The sequence below is a fragment of the Sitophilus oryzae genome, unplaced genomic scaffold, assembly GCF_002938485.1.
Source record: "Sitophilus oryzae breed Bouriz unplaced genomic scaffold, Soryzae_2.0 scaffold_1018_pilon_pilon, whole genome shotgun sequence".
Classification (NCBI taxonomy): Eukaryota; Metazoa; Arthropoda; class Insecta; order Coleoptera; family Curculionidae; genus Sitophilus; species Sitophilus oryzae.
The window spans coordinates 1,211,219-1,231,664 of record NW_022145636.1 but is presented as its reverse complement, the minus strand read 5'-3'; the positions used below and the strand labels follow the sequence as shown (position 1 = coordinate 1,231,664).

At 33.8% G+C, this 20,446-nt stretch overlaps 4 protein-coding genes across 4 annotated transcripts in view; 1 reads left to right on the top strand and 3 right to left on the bottom strand.

Annotated features, from left to right (window-relative positions):
* LOC115874788 (cadherin-23) overlaps positions 1–7,713 on the top strand; it is a 29,980-nt gene extending 22,267 nt beyond the window's left edge. Inside the window, exons 8-23 of the mRNA XM_030890068.1 lie at positions 45–439; positions 496–773; positions 3,038–3,451; positions 3,541–3,755; positions 3,808–4,081; positions 4,146–4,414; positions 4,478–4,616; positions 4,691–4,937; positions 4,990–5,395; positions 5,454–5,642; positions 5,700–5,832; positions 5,891–6,611; positions 6,669–6,867; positions 6,925–7,120; positions 7,178–7,325; positions 7,388–7,713. Coding sequence (XP_030745928.1) covers positions 45–439; positions 496–773; positions 3,038–3,451; positions 3,541–3,755; positions 3,808–4,081; positions 4,146–4,414; positions 4,478–4,616; positions 4,691–4,937; positions 4,990–5,395; positions 5,454–5,642; positions 5,700–5,832; positions 5,891–6,611; positions 6,669–6,867; positions 6,925–7,120; positions 7,178–7,325; positions 7,388–7,574 — 4,410 coding nt within the window. The 3' untranslated portion in view covers positions 7,575–7,713. The remainder of the gene's footprint in view (positions 1–44; positions 440–495; positions 774–3,037; positions 3,452–3,540; positions 3,756–3,807; positions 4,082–4,145; positions 4,415–4,477; positions 4,617–4,690; positions 4,938–4,989; positions 5,396–5,453; positions 5,643–5,699; positions 5,833–5,890; positions 6,612–6,668; positions 6,868–6,924; positions 7,121–7,177; positions 7,326–7,387) is intronic.
* A 301-nt stretch (positions 7,714–8,014) lies between these two features.
* Positions 8,015–11,500, bottom strand: LOC115874795 (transcriptional regulator ATRX homolog). Its single transcript, XM_030890080.1, has 2 exons — positions 11,141–11,500; positions 8,015–8,792 (listed from the first exon to the last, which is right to left on the bottom strand). The coding sequence occupies exons 1-2, from the start codon at positions 11,292–11,294 to the stop codon at positions 8,188–8,190; spliced, it is 759 nt and encodes a 252-aa protein (XP_030745940.1). The 5' UTR covers positions 11,295–11,500; the 3' UTR covers positions 8,015–8,187.
* A 634-nt stretch (positions 11,501–12,134) lies between these two features.
* On the bottom strand, positions 12,135–18,261 carry LOC115874363 (glycine receptor subunit alpha-2). Its single transcript, XM_030889507.1, has 10 exons — positions 17,975–18,261; positions 17,801–17,883; positions 16,952–17,051; positions 16,654–16,808; positions 15,855–16,010; positions 15,299–15,439; positions 15,013–15,242; positions 12,512–12,637; positions 12,348–12,458; positions 12,135–12,285 (listed from the first exon to the last, which is right to left on the bottom strand). The coding sequence occupies exons 1-10, from the start codon at positions 18,034–18,036 to the stop codon at positions 12,145–12,147; spliced, it is 1,305 nt and encodes a 434-aa protein (XP_030745367.1). The 5' UTR covers positions 18,037–18,261; the 3' UTR covers positions 12,135–12,144.
* A 1,518-nt stretch (positions 18,262–19,779) lies between these two features.
* Positions 19,780–20,433, bottom strand: LOC115874778. Its single transcript, XM_030890057.1, has 2 exons — positions 20,201–20,433; positions 19,780–20,119 (listed from the first exon to the last, which is right to left on the bottom strand). The coding sequence occupies exons 1-2, from the start codon at positions 20,326–20,328 to the stop codon at positions 19,900–19,902; spliced, it is 348 nt and encodes a 115-aa protein (XP_030745917.1). The 5' UTR covers positions 20,329–20,433; the 3' UTR covers positions 19,780–19,899.
* Positions 20,434–20,446: the final 13 nt, after the last annotated feature.

Here is a 20,446-nt window from a genome sequence, read left to right as displayed (position 1 = left end):
CCAAAAACTTATATGAAAACTCTAACTAAAACACTTTATTCCAGGGTATCAACGGTACCTTCCAAATGTACGTCAAAAATGCCAAAGATTTATTCGAACTGACCCCTAACAAAGCTACCAACGAAGCTACATTCACTATTAAAGTCAAAAACAGTACTGCACTGGACTACGAAAGAATAAAACTACTAAACTTCACGATTGTAGCGAAGGAAGTAGTTAAAGTCAGTCCTAAATCCAGTGAAGTACCAGTTATAGTACATATTTTAGATAGAAACGATAACTATCCCGAATTTACAAAGACTTCTTATGAAGTTTGGGTGCCAGAAAATTGCGAGGTTGGTACTACCGTAGCCTGGGTGCAAGCGCTTGATGATGATTCTGGATCGTTTGGCACAACTGGTGTGAGATATACTAACATTGCTGGAAGTATTTCGAATTTGTATGAAGAAATAACAAAAAAAATGTTTTAGTTTCATTAAAGAATCTTTTTTTTAGATTAAACCTCCATCCAGTGACTGGAATTATCACTGTAAAACTGGATGGAGGACCCTCATGGGACAGAGAACAAGTCTCAAGACATTATTTGACAGTTGAAGCCCGAGACGACTTAGGAAATGGAAACAGAAACACCGTACAGCTTATTATTAACATAGAGGATGAAAACGACAACAATCCGGTGTTTGTTCAGACTAAATACGAAGCTAGGTTACTGGAAAACAAGAAAAACTTCGAGGCAGTGCTTAAAGTTGAGGCTAGAGATGCTGATCTGAATGGTAAAGCTATGTTTTGTTAATTTAAAACAGGGTAATCGGGTATTTTAAAAGATTCAGGTCTGGAATTACATCCAAAGGTGATCCAGGTTCCAGTTTAGCCGGATATATATCATTCTAACGTTTATTTTTAATTTAACTAAGTTTTGTTTTGCATAAAGCAATCCGCGTTCAAAAGTTTTACAATCTGTTAGAGAAATCTGATGTTTTTGTTTTGCCAAATCCTTATCACCTGATCATAGTTGTTCTCTCTATTTGGTAGAGGTACCTTAAGGTTCAAATTTATGACTATTACGCATTACGAACTGGATATACTAATAAAAATATAGTCAAGACACAATTTCAACCAGCTTCTTGCTAGAAGCGAAATCATCGGCATTTCATCATCATCATTTTCAGCAACCATTTCCAGTTATGGTGCAGCCTTCCTCACATATTTAGATACTCTCTTTTTAGTTAGGCCCATTATTAACTATTTTGGCTATGCGTGCCCAAGTTATCTCTACTAATTTCCTAATATCATGGTCCCATCTCAGGTTCGGTCTTCTTCTAAATCTCTTTATTCCTCTTGGGTCTATCTTTCTATCTATTCAGCCTCTTCGGTCCATCGTTGGACATAGGCCTCCCTCAATCTCTTCCACTCTTCCCTTTCTGTTGCCGTGCTCATCCATCTTGTGCCTGCATGTTTCCTCAGATCGTCCGCCCATCTCATCTGAGGTCTTCCTCTACTTCTTCTATTCTCCCAGGACCTCCAGTTTACGATGCATTTGTTCCATCGAGCATCCTTCTGTCTGACATTGTGACCGGCAAACTTCCATTTCAATTTTGCTACTTCACTTCTAACATTCCTTACTTTAATTTTTCCTCTGATCGACTCATTCCTTCTTCTATCTGCCAGCCTTACATGTAGCATTTGTCTTTCCATAGATCTTTGAGATTTTGTTACCTTATCCATATTTGATTTTGTCAGTGTCCAGGTCTGGGATCCGTAAGTAAGTACAGGGAGTACACATTGGTTATATACTTTGGTTTTGAGGTACTGTGGATATCTTTTGTTTTTAAAAATGTAACTTAATTTTCCAAATGCTGCCCAGGCCAGTGTTACTCGTCTCTTTATTTCAGCTGTTTGGTTTTCCTTTTTCAGTTTAATCATTTGTCCCAGATGAATTACTCTTCAACTTGTTCTATTTTTTCTTGGTTTATTCTGGTTGTTATGTTTTCATCTGTGTTTGTTATGATCTCAGTTTTAGTGTAGTTCATATTTAGGCCTATTCTTCTAGCTGCTGTATCCAGTTCTTCCAGCATTTCTACCAGTTCTACCTCGTGGGTTCTACCTCGGTCTACCTCGTGGGTACCATGCTGTCATTTTTGTGGTCCACCTGTTGTCGTAATTTTTTAGTGGTAAAGTGCACTAACAAAAACATCAGTATCGGTAGAACAAATAACTACGTTCTTTACGTTTGTAGTCAGTGTCATGTGAGAAATATGGGTTTCATATATTCCAACGTACGTCCTTCTTCAATTCTGCCATTCTTTATACTGAAACACCTTGGTTTACCATCTTTAACAACGCCAACCAGGTAAATGGGAATAGATGCAGTGATATTTTGAATCTTTTTTCGGGGATACCCAATCAACAAAGTATGACTGCAATAATTCTTTGTTTTGACAGGAGGCTCACAAGAATGTGTAATTTCAATAAAATTAAAGAAAATATTCCAGATTCCTCCGCTAAGTGGAAATGTTAAAAATATCCGAATAACTAATAAATTTGTCAGTAAATTATTTACAATTTTTTTCTTCATAAGAGGAGTAAATCGATCTTTAAAAATGCAAAATCGGAGCACTTTTTACGGAAATATAGTCAAAAAAAAATTTAGAATTTGGCAGCCATTTTTAAATATGGCGACCGAATGACCATGTTCTGGACCATGTGACCAATTTTGTCAATTACTCCTAGAGGTGCTTAACAAATCCCCGCAACAAAATTTAGGGGACATACAACGGCACACGTGACATAGGCTAGCTCCTTGACTAGACGAAAAAAAAGAACTAAAACTAAATTTGAAAATAATCCTCGTCTGTTGATTTCTTTGACGAACCTTGTACAATCATAACAAATTCTATAAATTCTTGAATTTACCAATAAAGTAACAACACTAGACAAAAATTTTAATAATACAAAATAAAATAGAATAAGGTTACGATTCTGCGAAAGTTCTCAAATTCTAGAATTACCCTGTATAAATGATTTTTCTTCTAACTAGGTACAAAAAACAGCGAAATTGAATACCTACTGTTCGGAGAACTCCACCAAAACTTCACTATAGACCCTGTAACCGGCATAATCAAACCCAAGCACCCGATTGACTTTGAAAACATCGAAGGACCAGAAGAGGAAAATGTCAGAATACTTTACCTTACTGTCAGAGCTAGAGACCACGGGACTCCGAGCCTCTACAACGAGGTTTCTTTGCATATATACATAGAAGACGTAAATGACAATGCTCCGTTCTTTGATTATGTTTTTTACAATGCTTCTATACCAGAAGACGCGGAAGGTGGTACCCAAATCATACAAGTGGAAGCATTTGACCTGGATGGATCGTCACCAAACAATCGAATAGTTTACCGGATTCAAACAGGAGCCCTTGATAAGTTTGTGATCGATTCTGAAACAGGTAGTTGAGAATTTTAGTCACGTGATTAAGCTTGACCGGCATATTATTGCCCACTCGGGACCTCCTTGATATATAAAAGTATTTTTTAGGTGTTATATCAGTTGCAAGTGGTGCAAATCTGGATCCAGATCTGTCACAACCTAGAAAAAGCCTCTATTCTCTAAACGTTTTGGCTCTGGATGGCGGTCAAGGCGAAAATCAACTCCACGCAGCTGTCACAGTAGAAATTCTGATTCAAGATGTAAATAATAAGAATCCTGAGCTTCTGGATATAGAAGATTTGTCAGTGGAAGAGAACACCCCTGTAAGCTTGTTTAGTTTAACTTTGTTATCTTTCTATGTATTCTAATATTTAGGTTGGAACTGTCATAGCCAAAATACGGGCTAGAGATCCAGACGAAACAGCCAAGTTGATTTACATGCTCGACCAAGACAATTGTCAAGCAAAAAACGAGCGAGATATTCTTTTAAAAGCTGATGATATTAAATGCGTTAGTTATTTCAATTTGGAACCTTCCTCTGGAGTCCTAAGCGTTGCCAAACAGATTGACAGGGAAGAAATTGATATGTTCCGGGTCAGTGTGATCGTTTCAGATGAGAATTCTGACACAGGACAACAAATAGACTCGGGTATCTTTATTTTTAAAGTATTAATGAATTTTCTCTCTTGGTATTTATGATATAACTTTTTCAGCTACTTTTAAAATTCAGATTGAGGATGTTAACGATAATAACCCTAAGTTTACCCAACCCTTCTACAAATTCAGCGTGCAAGAGAACGGCAAGAATGGTATTTTAATCGGCACAGTTAGAGCAATAGACCCAGACAAAAACAAAACAATATTTTACAAGATCGAGGGCAAACAGCTGAATAACAATTTAGTTCACTTGGATAGCAGTTCTGGAGATCTGGTAGTCGCTAGCAAGATCGACCGAGAAACTCATCAATGGCTAAATTTTACTGTAAGTCTTTTGAGTCTAGTTGTTTTAAAAATAAACAAATTTCTTTTTTCTTTTGTGTAAAAGATTAAGGCCATCGACTCTGGAGTACCCACTCGTTCAACACGCTCAGAAGTCCTTGTACAAATTCTAGATGAAAACGATAATAATCCTGAATTTGATCCTGAACCCAAAGCACTCGTTATACTTGAAAATATTCAGCCAGGTTAGCACATAATTGTTATTTGATATATCGTGTATTCTAGGTTATCAAGATCTCAAATAGACGTGTATTTTTAGGCAGTAAAATAAGTACAATTAGAGCTACAGACGCTGACTCGGGAGAGTATGGTAAAATAACTTATATCCTGGATAGAGTATCGTCTCAAGGAAAATTTGCCATTGACAGTGACAGTGGAGTATTAAGGGTAGCTGAAGAACTAGACAGAGAAGACAGAGCTTCCTATATGCTTATTATAGAAGCTTGGGATAACTATCAATATGGTTTCAACGCTAGAGAAAGCAGAAATGCTTTTAAACATCTTAAGTATATGTTGCAACATTAATATATTGTTTTATTTAATTTATTTCCTTTCTAGTGTCACTCTCTTGGACGTAAACGATAACACACCAGAACTAGTAGTCGAAACAGGCTGTATTAACATCACAGAATTCCAGGAAGTCAACCAGCCCATTACTCTAGCCCATGCCTCAGATGATGATGACCCCAACACTCCAAATGGCCAGGTTATAATCGATATATCCGATGGAAACACTGAAGATTTATTTGAATTGTACCAGGTGTCTGAGTGGTCGTCTCAGATCAGAACTAGAAGTTCTTTGAGGGGTCGACATGGGAACTATACCTTGATACTTAGGGCTCAGGATTTAGGGAACCCTAGTTTACTAACTGAAGAAGCTGTAAGGATATGCGTGATGGATTATAACGACCATCCTCCAGTTTTTGTATCTCCTCCACATAATTCGACTCTACGTGTCCCAGAGGTAGGTTTAAAATATTTTAATATCATTATTAATGTAATACTATTTTTTGTTATATTAGAATGCTACAGTGGGCAGTGCCTTAGTGCAAATAATAGCCACAGATGAAGATGTAGGTCGTAATGGGGCTGTTAGATACAAACTAAAGACTGACCCAGCTGGTCATTGGAGAACATTCACTCTACAGGCTGTTTCAGGAATATTAGAGCTACGATTACCTTTAGACAGGAAAAAACAAAAAATATTTGACGTAATCTACCTTAAAAAGTTATTAAACATCATTCAGATTCTGAAAACTTATTTTTAGATTCGTGTTGAAGCTTACGATTTAGGCATGCCCACACCTTTAAGTTCTGACCTGGATTTAACCGTCTATGTTAGTGATATTAATGAATACCAACCCCAGTTTGTTGAAGATGAATATGTCATAGAATTTACCGGTAAATTACAAATAAATTCTGAAGTTTTTGATGAATAAATTAGTGTTTTTTTTTTCAGAAAACGAAGATCCAGGAATTGAAATTAAGACTCTCCCAAAAACTATCGATCGTGATGAGCTGGAATATGAAGGACCTCCTGCTCCTGTATGTTATTTTATTGTTGCTGGGAATGAAAACGAAATATTTTATTTACATCCTTTTGAACACACGGTCCAAGTAACCCAACCACTCGACAGGGAAGAACAAGATCTTTACTTACTATTGGTCAAAGCCACAGAAGACTGTTCACATCCTCCTTCAGTCGAACATTTCTTTGACGTAAACGATGACACTCAATTAAAGGTCATAGTGAGAGTAAAAGACGTCAATGACAATGCTCCAAGATTTACCAGAAGAGTTTTCACTGGAGGTGTCAGCACTGCAACTTCCTTCGGCACCAAGTTCATGCAAGTCAAAGCAGAAGACCCAGACGACGGTCAAAACGCTCTTTTATCATATTACCTCGTTGGCAAAGTCCAAATGACTCTTACAGAAGGTCTGGATAGTCTTTCCAGAGTCCCGTTCATTGTAGAAAAAGATTCTGGAGAAGTCCAGTTAAATTTCGATCCCCAGCAAGGCATGAAAGGATACTTTGACTTTATGGTGGTTGTTAATGATACTGGAGGACTCCAAGACACTGCTAGAGTATTTATTTACTTACTCAGAGAGGATCAGAGGGTTAGATTTGTGCTGAGACAACATGCACCAGATTTAAGAGAAAAAATCGAAGTTTTCAGAGAGTAAGTTATGGTATAAAGTATGAAAAAGTTTTTTTAATAAGTTACTTTCATTTTTAGTGTGCTAGGTAATGTTACTGGTGCTATAGTTAACATAGACGAGTTCAGAATTCATGCCAATCACGATGGGACAGTTGACAAGACTAGAACTGACTTGTATTTACATCTGGTCGACAGGAAAGACAATTCTATTTTGGAAGTAGGAGATGTTTTGAGATTGGTAGACCAAAACACTGAAAGACTTGACGCTTTGTTTAAAGTAAGACGTTCCATACAGTTAATTTTCTTTTATTTAATGTTATTATACTATTTTTAGGATTTTAATGTTCTGGATACACAACCTGGAGGGAGTCTTGCTTTGAGATCCAAAATGCAGAGTGCTGGGACCACTTTCTGGCTTTCAGCTACTTCCTTATTTCTTCTTTTGTTATTGTTGCTATGTTTGGCATTGTGTATCAACCAAAGACAAAGTTACCAGAGGAAATTGAAGGCTGCCACCGCCACAGCTTATGGTGAAGCAATAATTTCTTTTAATTTATTTTTATTGCTGACTTGTATGGTTGTTTTAGTTCGCGCAGACTCGGAGATAGATGGAAGAGGTCTGAGTATATTAAGTGGAAGGGTTCCTAACACAAATAAGCACAGTATGGAAGGTAGCAACCCCATATGGTTGAAAGCCTACGAAAACGAGTGGTACAAGAACTCAGAGGACGTGAGGTATGATTGAATTTAGTTTTATTATATTATACCTAAATGAATGGGATAAGTTCTTTTTTTAGTAACACGTCGGATCACGATTCTCTGGATGAAAACGTTGTTTGTGATGACTGCGTGTCCATTGACCGAACTACATCATCTCCGGTGGATTCGGGGCAGGATCAGCAATTCGTAAGGCAGCAAAACATTTACCACAGCATGCCTGCTCCAATTCCACAACCGAGGAAGCTAGAGACGACTGAATTATGATTTTTGACGACGATTCGACAAAAGTTTGTCATAAATAAGGTGGAACCTTTAGAGAATATTATTAAAGGAGGATTTGGAGTAAATGAATGAGGAAATACAACGACAATAAAGAAAATTGAAACGAACTAAGATTTAGTGTATATAGAAAAAAAATGTACATATTTGTATTAATAATAAGACTTTTTGTATTGTTTTAAATAAAGTATGAATTTTGTTTGAATATGGCTTTAAAGAAATTTTATTTTGTTCTTTCTTTCTTCGATAAAAAAATGACACTGTGAATAGGATGACATATCATATATCAACTTTGAATACGTCAATCAATCCTAATTTATGTCATATAATAACATACAAAATCTCCTTTTTTATCTGAAAAAAATAAAAAAGTTATAGGATGAACCACTTTTGAGAAGCACCCGGTATTTATAAAACCAATTAGCTACTATCAAGTACTGTTTATTTTACAATTTTCGTACAAGTTTTAGAAAAATACAAATAATGAAAATAACAAATATTTAGTAACAATTAATTCTTGTATTTTGGGGAAGAATCCTGCTTCCCTGTTAGGTACACAAATTTTATTTTGAAACAATGGCACTATAAGTACAATTCTTCAATCTTTCTTGCTTCTTTTCTTAGGACTTTCCTCATCGCTACCGCTACTGCTTGAGCTACTACCCTCGGATTTCCTTTTGCTAGACTCTCTCTTCTTTTCTTTAGGCTTTTCTTCATCACTATCATTCTCATTATCACTAGAAATCTTCAAACTTCCTAATTTTTCCTCGTAGCTTGACAGATTCTTTTTGATTTTGTTTGCTTCAGGACTGTAAGCCCACAAAATCAGCTCCAAATGTTCTTTAGTTGGAAGATCGTCATCGTTCCATAAATCTGGTTTACTCTCTTCAAATCCTTTCCAGATTTTCTTCAATTCCTGGTTCCGGACGATGTCCCAGGTTGGTTTTTCATCTCCGCTGGATACGGTTCTTAAGTTTTTGTAATCTCCCTTAGCTTTTTCTTTGTAGGCTTTCAAGAATTTTTCGACCAGTTCGTTTTTGAGTTCGTATTTTTCTTTGAGAGGTAATAGGGCCTCTACTGAGGCTAGAGGAAGATAAGCTCTGTTTTCTTTTGATAGGTTTTTGTATTCGTAGTCTTTTAGCCAGTCTTCGAAGATCTTCATAGCGTCGGTTATGTTTTGTAGCTTGTCTTTGTCTTTGGTCACTGAAAATTAAAAAAATATATATATATTTTTTCATATAATTAATACCGTGTAAACTAAAAATATATACTTTTTGTAATTATTTCATCAACAATTTGGAAATACTTTGTAATATGGCGAAAAGAGAATCTTACTATTATACAGTACTTCCCATAAAAATGTTTTAAAATTCTTAAAATTTAAAATTTTAAGAGAGCTTTAAGTAAGCAGTAAATTTAGTTTAAAAGCGGTTATATTTCTAAAAACCACCCGGTATTATTCCATTTAAAAATATACAGCTTTGGTTTGAAAACATCTTTGAATCACTCTGTATGTTGAGAAAAATATTTTAAAAATGTGCGTTACTATTGCCTCCATATTATGTCAAAAAATTGAAATAAAATTCACAAACCAAAAATCTAATATAAAGCTTTTTCGGAAGTCTGAATCACCCTGTATGAAAAATTTGGTATCACATACTTGGTATTTCTTTTTTTAAGCAAAAATGTCAAAAGTTGACATATGATATGTCATTCTATTCAGAATGCCATTTTCTACAGGGTTGTTCACCACATACGACACGGAGTATTGTAGCTAAACGATGAGATTTTTACAAATTGTAAGTTTTGGGTTCGATGAAGGACTATTAGAGGTACAATTTAAAAATAATTTTACAAGATACAGAGTGTCCCAAATAAGTAAAAAATATCAAAGTTGTATTTTTTTTAAATGGAACACCCTGTATATTATTACAGTTTTAGTTTCTACGATTAAAATAAAGGTAAATTTGATTAAGATTTATTATACTTAAACCTTACCGTTTTTGAAATATTTTCAATTTTGTGAAATTGCAGTAAAAATTTTAAGGCTTCATTTCTCCAAGGGTATCAAAGTTTTTAATACTAAATATTTACTGAAGTTTATTTACTGATCAGTTATTGTGTTGCAATAATAAAAATAATACTACCTTATACAGAGTGTCTAAAAATTTATTTTAAATAATTATTAGCTTCAAACAGCAATAACTTCTTTAATTTAAATGGAATGCCCTGTATATTTTAGGAGAATCAGATGCACAATTAAATTGTCTATCAGATTGTATTATACCATTTTTTACCTATCTCTTTAAGTTTCCGTATAAAATGCATTTTCTTGTAATTTAGAACTTATTTATCAATATACCCATGGACTATTGACATTTTAGATTATTTTTAAAGATGTACCAAATTTTTGAAGAGTACAGATACTAATATTGTCGATATAATTCGTTTATTTCATTAAAAAATAAAAAAAACTGTTTAAATATTTGTTAAAGAGGACCAATTAATATGATTCCAGTATTCAAACTACATTAACTGACTGTTTTAAAAATCAAAGGTTGTGGTCATTTCCGGTGAAACAGGAAGTGACCGAAAAAAATTGAGTACGTCAATCAATCCTAATTTGTGTCATATACTAGCATACCAAATCTCGTTTTTTTATCTGAAAAAATAAAAAAGATATAGGGGTTGAGCCACTTTTGAGACACACCCGGTATATTAATTAGAGTGTGAAAAACTAAGTACAGTGTGTTTTTTTCTTTATAATACCACTGTAGGGAACGTAGGAGGTGGCAACATTGCCATGTTTTAATAACGCCGTCAAAAAAATTCAGGACTATGAATCTGCGACCCTAAAAAGTCTTTTTTAAATTCCCAAAAAATTATAAAATATAAAATTTTCAATAATTTTTCTGCAAAAAATAGTTAAAGCAGTTAAAACTTTCTATAGACTCCTCCCTGTATATAGTCATTATAATATTCTTTTTTTTTCTATTTTTTACACCCCAATAAAAAAAGACTGTTTACACTGTCTTTTAATTAGAATGCTCTACGCCACTGGATTCGTAAACAAATAGTCGATCAAGTGTTGTCGACCTTCTCAAAATAGAAATTAGCATACATTTTTATTAATAATTCATTTTACATTAAACTATGCGCTGGTGTTAGTGAGAAAACTATTTTGATAGAGTCACCAATATATTTAGACTGAGCAGGTTTTATATAGAATTTAGGTACGATTTTTTATTAAAATACACATACAAAATCGGTCTAAAAATGAAGCACTAATGCACAAAGTATTGATATTTCTCCAGAATTATTCATACAATAAGAATAAAAAACATCAAACTTAACTAAATAGAAAAAATACTTCTAAAATGCATTTTTGGCACGTTTAGAGAAGCAAACATACACAACTATTTTTAACGCATATATTATTATATTTCATCAGGATATTTATAGATTAAAACAAAATAACATATAATTCAAACATAAATCCATTTTTTCTCTAGAATATCCACAGATTAATAATAAATACCATGGAAACTTACGAGTTATGGTTCTTTTGGCACGACCAATCAGCCCTTTGATCGCCAACTTCTGGTAATCCGGATCTCTGCCTTCTAGATTCTTCAACGTATCCAGAGCCTTCTCTTTATCTTTGAATCCCAGTCCGGGAACTGTATCAGGCTTACTTTCTGACATTTTTCAAATCCAAAAACACTTTTTTTACACCAAAAAATCACGTTAAGTTATAACTAGAATCACTTTTGCCGGTCGCAGGAACAGTGGTACGAATTTAGCAGTGGGAATCTCTTTTCTAGGTGGCTTAGTTCGATACTATTTGCGCGAGAGCGGCAAAGGATCATTCTACAGTATTCCTGCGGTCGATAGAGATGTTTCGTTAACCGCTACACCGTGCGGGTGTGACGAATAATGACCTAAACTGCTATAGTTGACGATTATGTCATTGTGGCATCAGCTTAAGAACCCCAAACGCATTTAAATATATTTCAAGTTTAATTCTGGTTATTTGTAATTGTAAATTAGTTAAACTTGACCTAGTCTGAGTTCAGACCGATGTAACCCACAAAAAACATCCGAATTTTTACGTAATTATAAGCTAGTTTAAGATATTTTATCATTAAAGAGTATCAGAAGAAATACTTTTGAATGAAGGCTCTTAAAGTTTCATTCAAATGAATTATTTAAGTTTTTTTATTTCGGTAAATTCCTGCCAGATCGAGTAAAACGTGAGTATTGTGATTTGATTGGTGGGGAATTATGTCAGTGGTGTGGTTATTGGCCGGGTTTTTGGCGGCATCTTCAAAAAAATTAACATAACGAAGATTTCTTAACGATACTTGAAGTATTTTATTTTTGGCGTGTGACAAAATTGATCAGTAGCGTAGTCAGACACATTGTTTAAAGCCACCAGCAGTTCATACAGCTAGTTATCAGACATATTTTCTCGTATATGAGTAGTTTTAGAATAAAATTATATTGCCATAAATTTAAATCGTTTTTATTAAATAATTTTAATAATTTCAGCTTTTTAGTGTGCCTGATTGATGTTTTTGCTGCCTATCATTAACACAGACCAGTACAGAGCACAAAAAATAAAAAACAGAGCTGGAAAAACAATCCTGGCTATCCTGTCTATTTCCCGCCACATTATTTTGATTTTTCCGTTATCCTAAAAATAAATTTGTCTCTCTAGACTTGTAGAAAAAATAGATTTATTCAGATATATCTTACAGTTCTCCAATACACGGTGATACAGCCTTTTTTCCCAACCCTGGAATAAATAGTGCTGCGTCTACGTTTTACTGGATTGAAATCAGTGGTCCATGGAGTTATGGCAGTTTCCTAGTACAAAAAATTAAAGTAAAATGTTTAAAAAATGGAAAACAAGTTTTTACCATGGCTCTTTCAGTTTCCTTTTGTTTTAAAGAGATGTATTTTCCCTGAAAAACTTTGACGATTACAAATTCACCTAAGGCGGCAAAAACGGAGATCATACAGCCTGCCATCCAGAGATCTAAAGCCTAAAAGAGATCTTCTTAAGTATTTTTAATATTGCAAAAATTTCTCGTTCAGTTCAATTCAAAGATATAAAAAAAAATTCTTGTTCCTCAATTAAAACTGGAAATCAAATTTCAAAACCATTTAAAATATCAAAAGGGTTAAGACAAGGGTGTTGTCTGTCACAAACTTTATTCAAAATATACGTCAACCAAGTAAAAGGGCTTTAAAAAGCAGTGGAAAAGCAAGTGTAGAGGCATGGGCATACCAATAAGTGAAGATTATTGCTTATACACTTTGCAATTCGCTGACGACCAGGTTATTTGCATTGGCTTAACTACAGGGGTGCCCGGGGGTGTCGCCCCCCTCTGGTACTGCTGGGCACCCCCCAGAGAAATCCTGAATTATGACTCTTAGCTAGGTATTAATTTTTATTTGCTTGTGATGCAGTAAAAATGACGATTTCTAGTTTTGTTTAGTTAATATTATTTTGTTGTATTCAAAAAATGTGTTAATTTTTATTTTTTTAGAAAATTTGTAGGTATTTAAGTAATCTACGGGAACGCGGTTTGATAACCAAGTCTATGAAATTTATTGATAGAGAAATTCATGTAAAACATTTTATTCAAAAAATATGTTTTTAAACGGTTTTATTTAGCTCGACCCGTACGGTATTTATTTGTTTGTTTATTTGGGTCAAAATTAGAAATTGAAATTTAAATACCTTCCTGTTGTCAGATTGATCTGAAATTTGGTACACACCTTTAGTTCCGATGACAATACAATATAGTAATATCAATAACATTGTAAATCTAAGAGGGCCGCCGGTACAAAATGGCGGATTTCATATTTTTCCACAACCCCCTCAAAATGGGTATCAAATGAAAGGACTACACTAGTAGAATACTGTGATTATGACAAAATTTAAAATCCAAGATGGACGTCGTTACAAAATGGCGTATTAGGTGAGGGCATGAGTAGTCGTGTCCAGAACAGGTGTGTTCAAGATTGTGTGACGTTAGAAGGACAGATAAAAAAAATAGGTGATTAGATGTACCTACGTAGTTAGCGGTAGCTTTACCACCCAAGTTAAGGTAATAGGTTAAAACGTGCTGAGGACTGCATGGCATTAGGGTGGCTAGAAATGTAATGTCGCAAGCGTTTTCCCCTCAAGATTGGGCGCCTCTTGTTGTATATTATAGCCTTGCCCCTCTACTGGACCTCTGGGGGGGTCGACCGTTAAAATGTCCATTACTCGTGGGAACATCATGGAAACAATAAAAAAAAAACAAAAATAAAAACGAAACTGCTACACAACGAAAAAGAAGGCTCGAAAAGGCGAAAGAAAAGTATAGAACGAAACGTGCAAAAGAAAGTGAAAATGAAACCTATAGTCGACTACAGAAACGAAGAGAACGGTTAGCAACAGAAACACCTGAGCAACATGATGCCAGGTTAATAGCACAACATGACGTTGGCTTACCATCAGTACTTGAAATATTCTGCTATTCTGTAGAAAATAATAATAACAATTAGGTATTTTGAACTTCTAGTTCAGAAATATTTTAGTACTAGGCAGAATAGCTTTTAGGCATATTAGACTAAAATAAAAACGTGGGGCCCCTCTGAAATCCTACCTATGGCAAAGCATATCTTTATACTTTGGTAGATCATGAGCTCGGCGTTCGCTGGTGAAGCCGCCACGGCTGGTTATTGATTGTCAAAATAGAGCAAAACCGACATAGATGTCATGGGCTCGATTTCTGAGAAACGTTTAATGGCGTAAACCGCCTGTTCATATTTTCACTGCCAACCGAGATACGGAGTCTTTTTGAATTTTTTACCATTTGGAAAACTGCCCATAACTTTTGTATTTCCCGGAATAATAAAATTCTGTAAAAACCTTCTTAAGGCACCTTTTAAGCACAATCCATTGGCCTAGTCAGTTTTTTCTATATGTACTTGTTTTTTTAGTCTGAAATAATAAAAAATATAGTTTTTTAAATGGAAATCGTAGTTGGTTATGAACTTAAAAAAATTCTGCCGTTTAACCCTTTCAATTTGACAAAAAGAGCAAGCATAGAAAAAAAAACTGACTACGCCACTGGATTGTGCCTAAAAAGTGTCTTAATAACGTTTTTACAGAATTTTATTATTCCGCAAAATAAAAAAGTTATGGGCAATTTTCAAAATGGTAAAAAATTCAAAAAGACCCAGTATCTCAGTTGGCAGTGAAAATATCAACAGGCGGTTTACGCCATTAAAGGTTTCTCAGAAATCGAGCCCATGACATCTATGTCGGTTTTGCTCTCTCTAGTCAGGAAATAGGTTTTCTCTGTTAAAACAGACCAATTTCGACCAACCTGTACTTCATTTCTTTCATTGAAGATGTACTTACTTTAACATACGCAACTGCTGGAATATCTGTTCTCAATCCAGTAAACATTGTCACCAAAGTCAAGAGACATGTCACTAAAAGAGTAATCCTACCAGGAATAGCATCCAAATCCAACCAAAAACTGAACCAAGACAATACAACCACTAGTGTTGATGGTGCAAAAGTCTGGATCAAGTGATGACCGATTTGTCTCTCAAATTTGAAGAAAACAACTAATCTAGAGTAATTTCCTATAATATAATTAGTTTTTTTTGAGTTAATATGGTATTTTAAAGGTTTTTTGTACCATTTTTTTCACTGGTGACTGCATGGGTTTGGTGCATTTGGAGTGGTTGCAAAATATTGTACTGTAAAAGTTTTAATTCTGGACTTATAGTAACCCCCAGGCCTGTCCATTTTAGTATCATCTTTTTGCTGTTATATGAAACTATAAAAAAATTGTTTGAACATGACATAATGGTAAATAACTATACAGGGTGAATCTTAAGTAAATGCAAATATTTTCAGTTATACCGTTTTTCATATAAATCCAAAATAACCGGAATATTTCACTTTGAAGATTTCCAAAAAAAAATGATTTTTGCTAGAATTTTGAGAACCACTGGATATTTTCTGGATTTTCTTTCTTGTAAATTTAATCTACTACCTCTGTTGCCATATTATCAACAAATTATGTTTTTTAACTAAAAAAATTCCAAATTTTGTTTTTTTTTCAAGAAAAAAAATCATAATTGTATTTCTGGGCTCAAAATATACTACCCCTAAAAATATATGCACTTATTTTAGACTCACCCTGTATAAAAAACTATATTTGCGTAAAAAAAATTTGGATTTTTACTTACAACTTTCTATGGATATGGGACAGATTTGTGTATCCATTGGATAACTGTAGAACTCCATTTGGCAAGCTACTATAGCATGCATTCTAGCAGAATATTGGATAGTTTTGTTTCTATAAACCGTTACGGATGAGAATTTGTGTGTCAAAGTTGCGATTTCTGAAAAATATATAGTTATTCTCAGTAAGAAAATAGAAAAAATCGGTTTGTAACATTCAGAGAAATAGATATACTTAGAGGATTTTTAGATATTTGTTGATACAATCTTGCAACGTTGCCAAATTTTATAGAAATATTAGATTAATAGAAATTTATAGTATAGGAAAAGATGATTTGTTGTCATAACTATCGTATGATCGAAAAAAAACGGCATCAAAGACGGCTGCGAAATGCCAATCGATGATAATTTTGGCGAGGTCAATCTCTAAACGTTATTTACTAAAATTTGATATAAAATTTGTCAAAAAAAAGAAAGATTAAAAAAGGATAGAACGTTTCCAGAGACACAAATCTATTTCCAAAAAATTATTATTAAATTACAACCTTCTTAAGACCAACTGGCAGTACGGGCCAAGTAAACAGCGTCTAGGGCTTGACTTCGCCAAAATTATCATCGATTGTCGTTCCCAGCCGTCTCTGACGCCGTTTTTTTATCGTATGGTACTTTTTAGATTCCTTTATACAATTCAGAACGTTGTTGGATTTTTATCTTATTTTAATATAGTATAATATTGGCACTTAATATTTGTATGCCAGAGAGCCTCAAAGTTTACGTATTTTTCTGATGTAATTGCCTCCTTACCAACAACTTTGGAGTTGAGGAAATACAGGTCGGGTTGCCACAAGCTGTCAAAAAACTGAGACGGCAAAGTGACAGAATCATCGCCATACTCAAACATTTCCTCGGGTATCCTCACTCTAGCATCTGTCCACTGAGTCTTCAAAAACATGTCCATTCTGTATTTTTGTTAAAGAAGAATATAGAATGAATTAAAATTTTATTAATTGGTTTTTAACTGTAAAATTTGAACCAAATGTGCTTCTGCACATGCCAGGCTTATTCTAAAACAAATTCTAACACAAAATATACTTTTTTATACCTAAAATCCATGTCTTCAACGTTTATTGAGTTGATATCGACAACTCTCATACTGAAATCTACTACTATAGGTTTTCCTTTTAATGTTGGTGGACGAACTTCTAAAAATATCAAAATTATGCTCAGTATTTTGAAATTTTTTGACCAGTATAGTATAATATACAGGGTAGTTCAAATTATAATGGAGACACTTCGGCAGTACCTATATTCTGCAGAGAAATATAAGTAAAACGTTCCTATAAATGTATTTCCTAAAATGCTTCGTTTCGGAGATACAATAAGGGTGTACACATTTCATTTTTTTTTCAAATAATTTCTGAATTAACATGGATAATAGATAAAAATTTGTGTCGATGTGTGTTTTTTGATATGCGAAATTCGATTTCGATGTTAGCTACTACTTATAGGAGGCGACACCTACATGTTTTTTTTAAACTGTGTTGAAAACTGTAAAAACTTTTCGTCCTTATCTGTATAACACAAAAAAAAATATATCTTCAAAAAAAAAACATGTTGACCAGATAGTTATTAGACTAACACAGACTAAGTTAGTCTGTAACTGAAATAATAAATTTCGAAATGTTTTGGTGCCAAATGTTTAACAGAAACTGTTTTTTCATATATTTTTCTAGAAAAATGTATGACCTTTTTTGCTAAAAAAAATGATTTTATCTAAATATCGATTTTAGTTCAAAAATTGCTTCTAAGAACCCGAAATAAAAATAGAATTTCTTCACCCTGTATAACGGAAACGAAACATTTTATAGGAACTTTTTTATATTATTTTTATCTGCAGAATATGTTGCCAGAGTTTCGCTATTACAAAATAGCCCACCCTGTATAACATTACCTCTAATATAATCATCAGGTATAATGCTTTTACTTAGATTCTGGCTATCTGGGTTTCTGGGCTTAGGAACAGAAGCTCTACATCTTAAAAAACAATTTTAAGCTTTTGTTATATTAGCCATAAAACAAAACAATTAAACTTATAAAAAAAATGTTAAATACAGTTTATACTTACTTGAAGTGGATTAATGTAAAAATTAATATAATAAACAATAATCTATTAGAGTATTTGTTCATATTAAGATACTTTACACTAAAGAGATCACACAGCACAAGTGGCACGAGATAAATGTCATTGAAAATTAAGTTATCCTAGAATTTTACTTCTTATTTAGATAAGTTATTACCATTATTTGTTAGACATATCCTGTATATTGTTAATGTAAATTAAAAAAATAAAAAAGTAAATACGTAATTTTTTTTCAAGTTTATTCTGACAATAAGTGTGGAAAACGAACTCGATGTGCCGAACAAGGGAACGACATAATTACATGGGTCGTTACGAGGCATTAGGATCAAAGTAGGTACACCTATTTGGCGATGATTAGCTGCTTGCCAATTTACCAAAATGGGCATCTTCCGTTTCTAAATCGTTTAATGCGGAAAAATTAATTAATTCTCTCACAGTTCCTTCGTGCTAGCGGCTTTTCAGAAGTCCCAGCATGTTTTTTTGGGCCGCTCTGTATCCATTTTTAATGTCCTAGACTTAAATACCACATTTCGTTTGTGTTCTCAACTTTTAAGAGGTTTAGAGTTTCTTTTGTGCCTCCCTGTACTATATCTTGAGACTTTAGACTTCAATAACTACCATATACAGTGAATCAAATATTCTTCCTTCTTGTTTTCAGAAATTAAATATTCTACCTTCGTGTTATAGGGCCTTTTGAGAAGTCTCGGTGCTTTTTTGAGCCACCCTATAACCGGCTTTGACTGCCCTAGAATTATATGCCACGTTTCATGAGTTTTCATGATTTTTAGGAAATTTAGGTAGTTTTTTGGAACACTCTATAATATTTTTTAATACCTTAGATTTGAATAAGTACCATATACACAGTGAATCAAATATCAAAGATTATTTATCTTAGTTATTAATATACGCAGGTATAATCTTATTAAAATAACAAATTTAATGAAAAATGGAGACACTCTGTCCACACATCACAGATAACATGTAAATATTCAATTATCTTAAGAGGCCACGATGCTTTTTTAGGTCACCCTGTACAGTGTGTTTTGGCTTTGAACTTAAATCTCACTGTTTCTTTGCCACCACTGGTTTTAAAATGTTTTTAGGGGCACCCTGTACCATTTTGTACAAAATGTTATTAACATCACTGATTTAAACAGTATTATTTGAGACACTCTGTAGAAGTCTAAGGTAATATCGATATAAAAATGTATGTTTAGTTCATTTTTGAAAGTTGAGTTAAAAAATAAATATATTTTTATTTGAAATCATCCTGTTAAAGAAAAAATATCAGACAAAAATAGAAAAATGCATTATTTGAAGACAATAAAATACTGTATATTATAACATACGAAAACAACATAAACATATTATTCTACGACATGCATTGTTGTTTTCGCATGAGATTCATATCTCTCAACTTCTAATGAGACTCCTACAGTTTTTCCACTTCTATATAAAAGGAAAATGACGAAGGAAGAAATGAAGGAAGTTTTTCCACGATTTTACTGTCTTCCTAGCAACTGATATAAAACCATGGTAAGCTCTATATTATTTAGTTTTGTTTTTATCTTATTTGAGTTTTTAGTAGATAATAAACTGTTTTTAGGTAAAAATTTTAGGTATACTTACCTGTTTGATTATTATTATTTTATTGGGAAAGTCTACGTTTGCATCTTCCATAGGTATTTGTATAACGTGAGTAAAAATATAAAGAAATCCTCAAATTTACAGACTCTTTTAATGTATTTAAACTTAGGTTAAAATAAAATACAACAAATTTAATATTTTCTATATTACGATTTAAAAAAACTGTTTCTATATTTGCCAAAAATCACGGAATCATCTTATCATTATAGACAAAAATATAAAACAATACAAGACATCGTTCTGAACAACTTCTCAGCTCAACTCTACTCTCCTTCCGATTCTATCATACTCTCCTCTTTGAGTTTCATTCTCTGGAAACTCCTGTTCATGTTTCTAAACTCTTTTCCTATGTATTCATCTGCTTCATCCCTTGCATTATCTTCTTTTCGACCTAATATAGGCCTGGGAAAGGGCAGTTTTGTCCCAAGGATCGGTCTAGGACTGTTCGGAGACAGTGGCTGACGCACCGAGCGTCTCGAGTACCTTGAAAAATAAATTAAAAGTGTTTTAGGAAAGGAAAATACGTTTGGCAATGTTGTAGACGTGTAAAAAACCTGGATTTACCTGGAGCATTGAGGTTCTTTGGGCGTGTTTGGTGAGGAGTTCGCGGATGAGCTTAGCGACGGGCTCCTCATCGCATTCTTTGGAGGTGGAGTGAATATGGGAGCGTCCGGATCTAATTTGTTGGGCATAAATTCGAAAAATCGCGAGTTTTCTCGTACGTCACCTGACTGTTGAATCGAACTGACATTTGGGAACTGACGGGATAAACAAAGGCCCGCTAGTTTTGTTTTGAAAGACGATTGTCAA

Excerpts from the sequence above, each read along its gene's own strand:
- LOC115874795 (XM_030890080.1), bottom strand. The coding sequence starts at position 11,294 with ATGTCAGAAAGTAAGCCTGATACAGTTCCCGGACTGGGATTCAAAGAT. Across the intron at positions 8,793-11,140 it reads TGCCAAAAGAACCATAACTC|TGACCAAAGACAAAGACAAG; the intron begins GTAAGTTTCCAT and ends TTTAATTTTCAG.
- LOC115874363 (XM_030889507.1), bottom strand. The coding sequence starts at position 18,036 with ATGAACAAATACTCTAATAGATTATTGTTTATTATATTAATTTTTACA. Across the intron at positions 16,809-16,951 it reads GTTGAAGACATGGATTTTAG|AATGGACATGTTTTTGAAGA; the intron begins GTATAAAAAAGT and ends ACAAAAATACAG. Across the intron at positions 15,243-15,298 it reads AGTCACCAGTGAAAAAAATG|GAAATTACTCTAGATTAGTT; the intron begins GTACAAAAAACC and ends ATTATATTATAG.
- LOC115874778 (XM_030890057.1), bottom strand. The coding sequence starts at position 20,328 with ATGCCCAACAAATTAGATCCGGACGCTCCCATATTCACTCCACCTCCA. Across the intron at positions 20,120-20,200 it reads AAAGAACCTCAATGCTCCAG|GTACTCGAGACGCTCGGTGC; the intron begins GTAAATCCAGGT and ends TTATTTTTCAAG.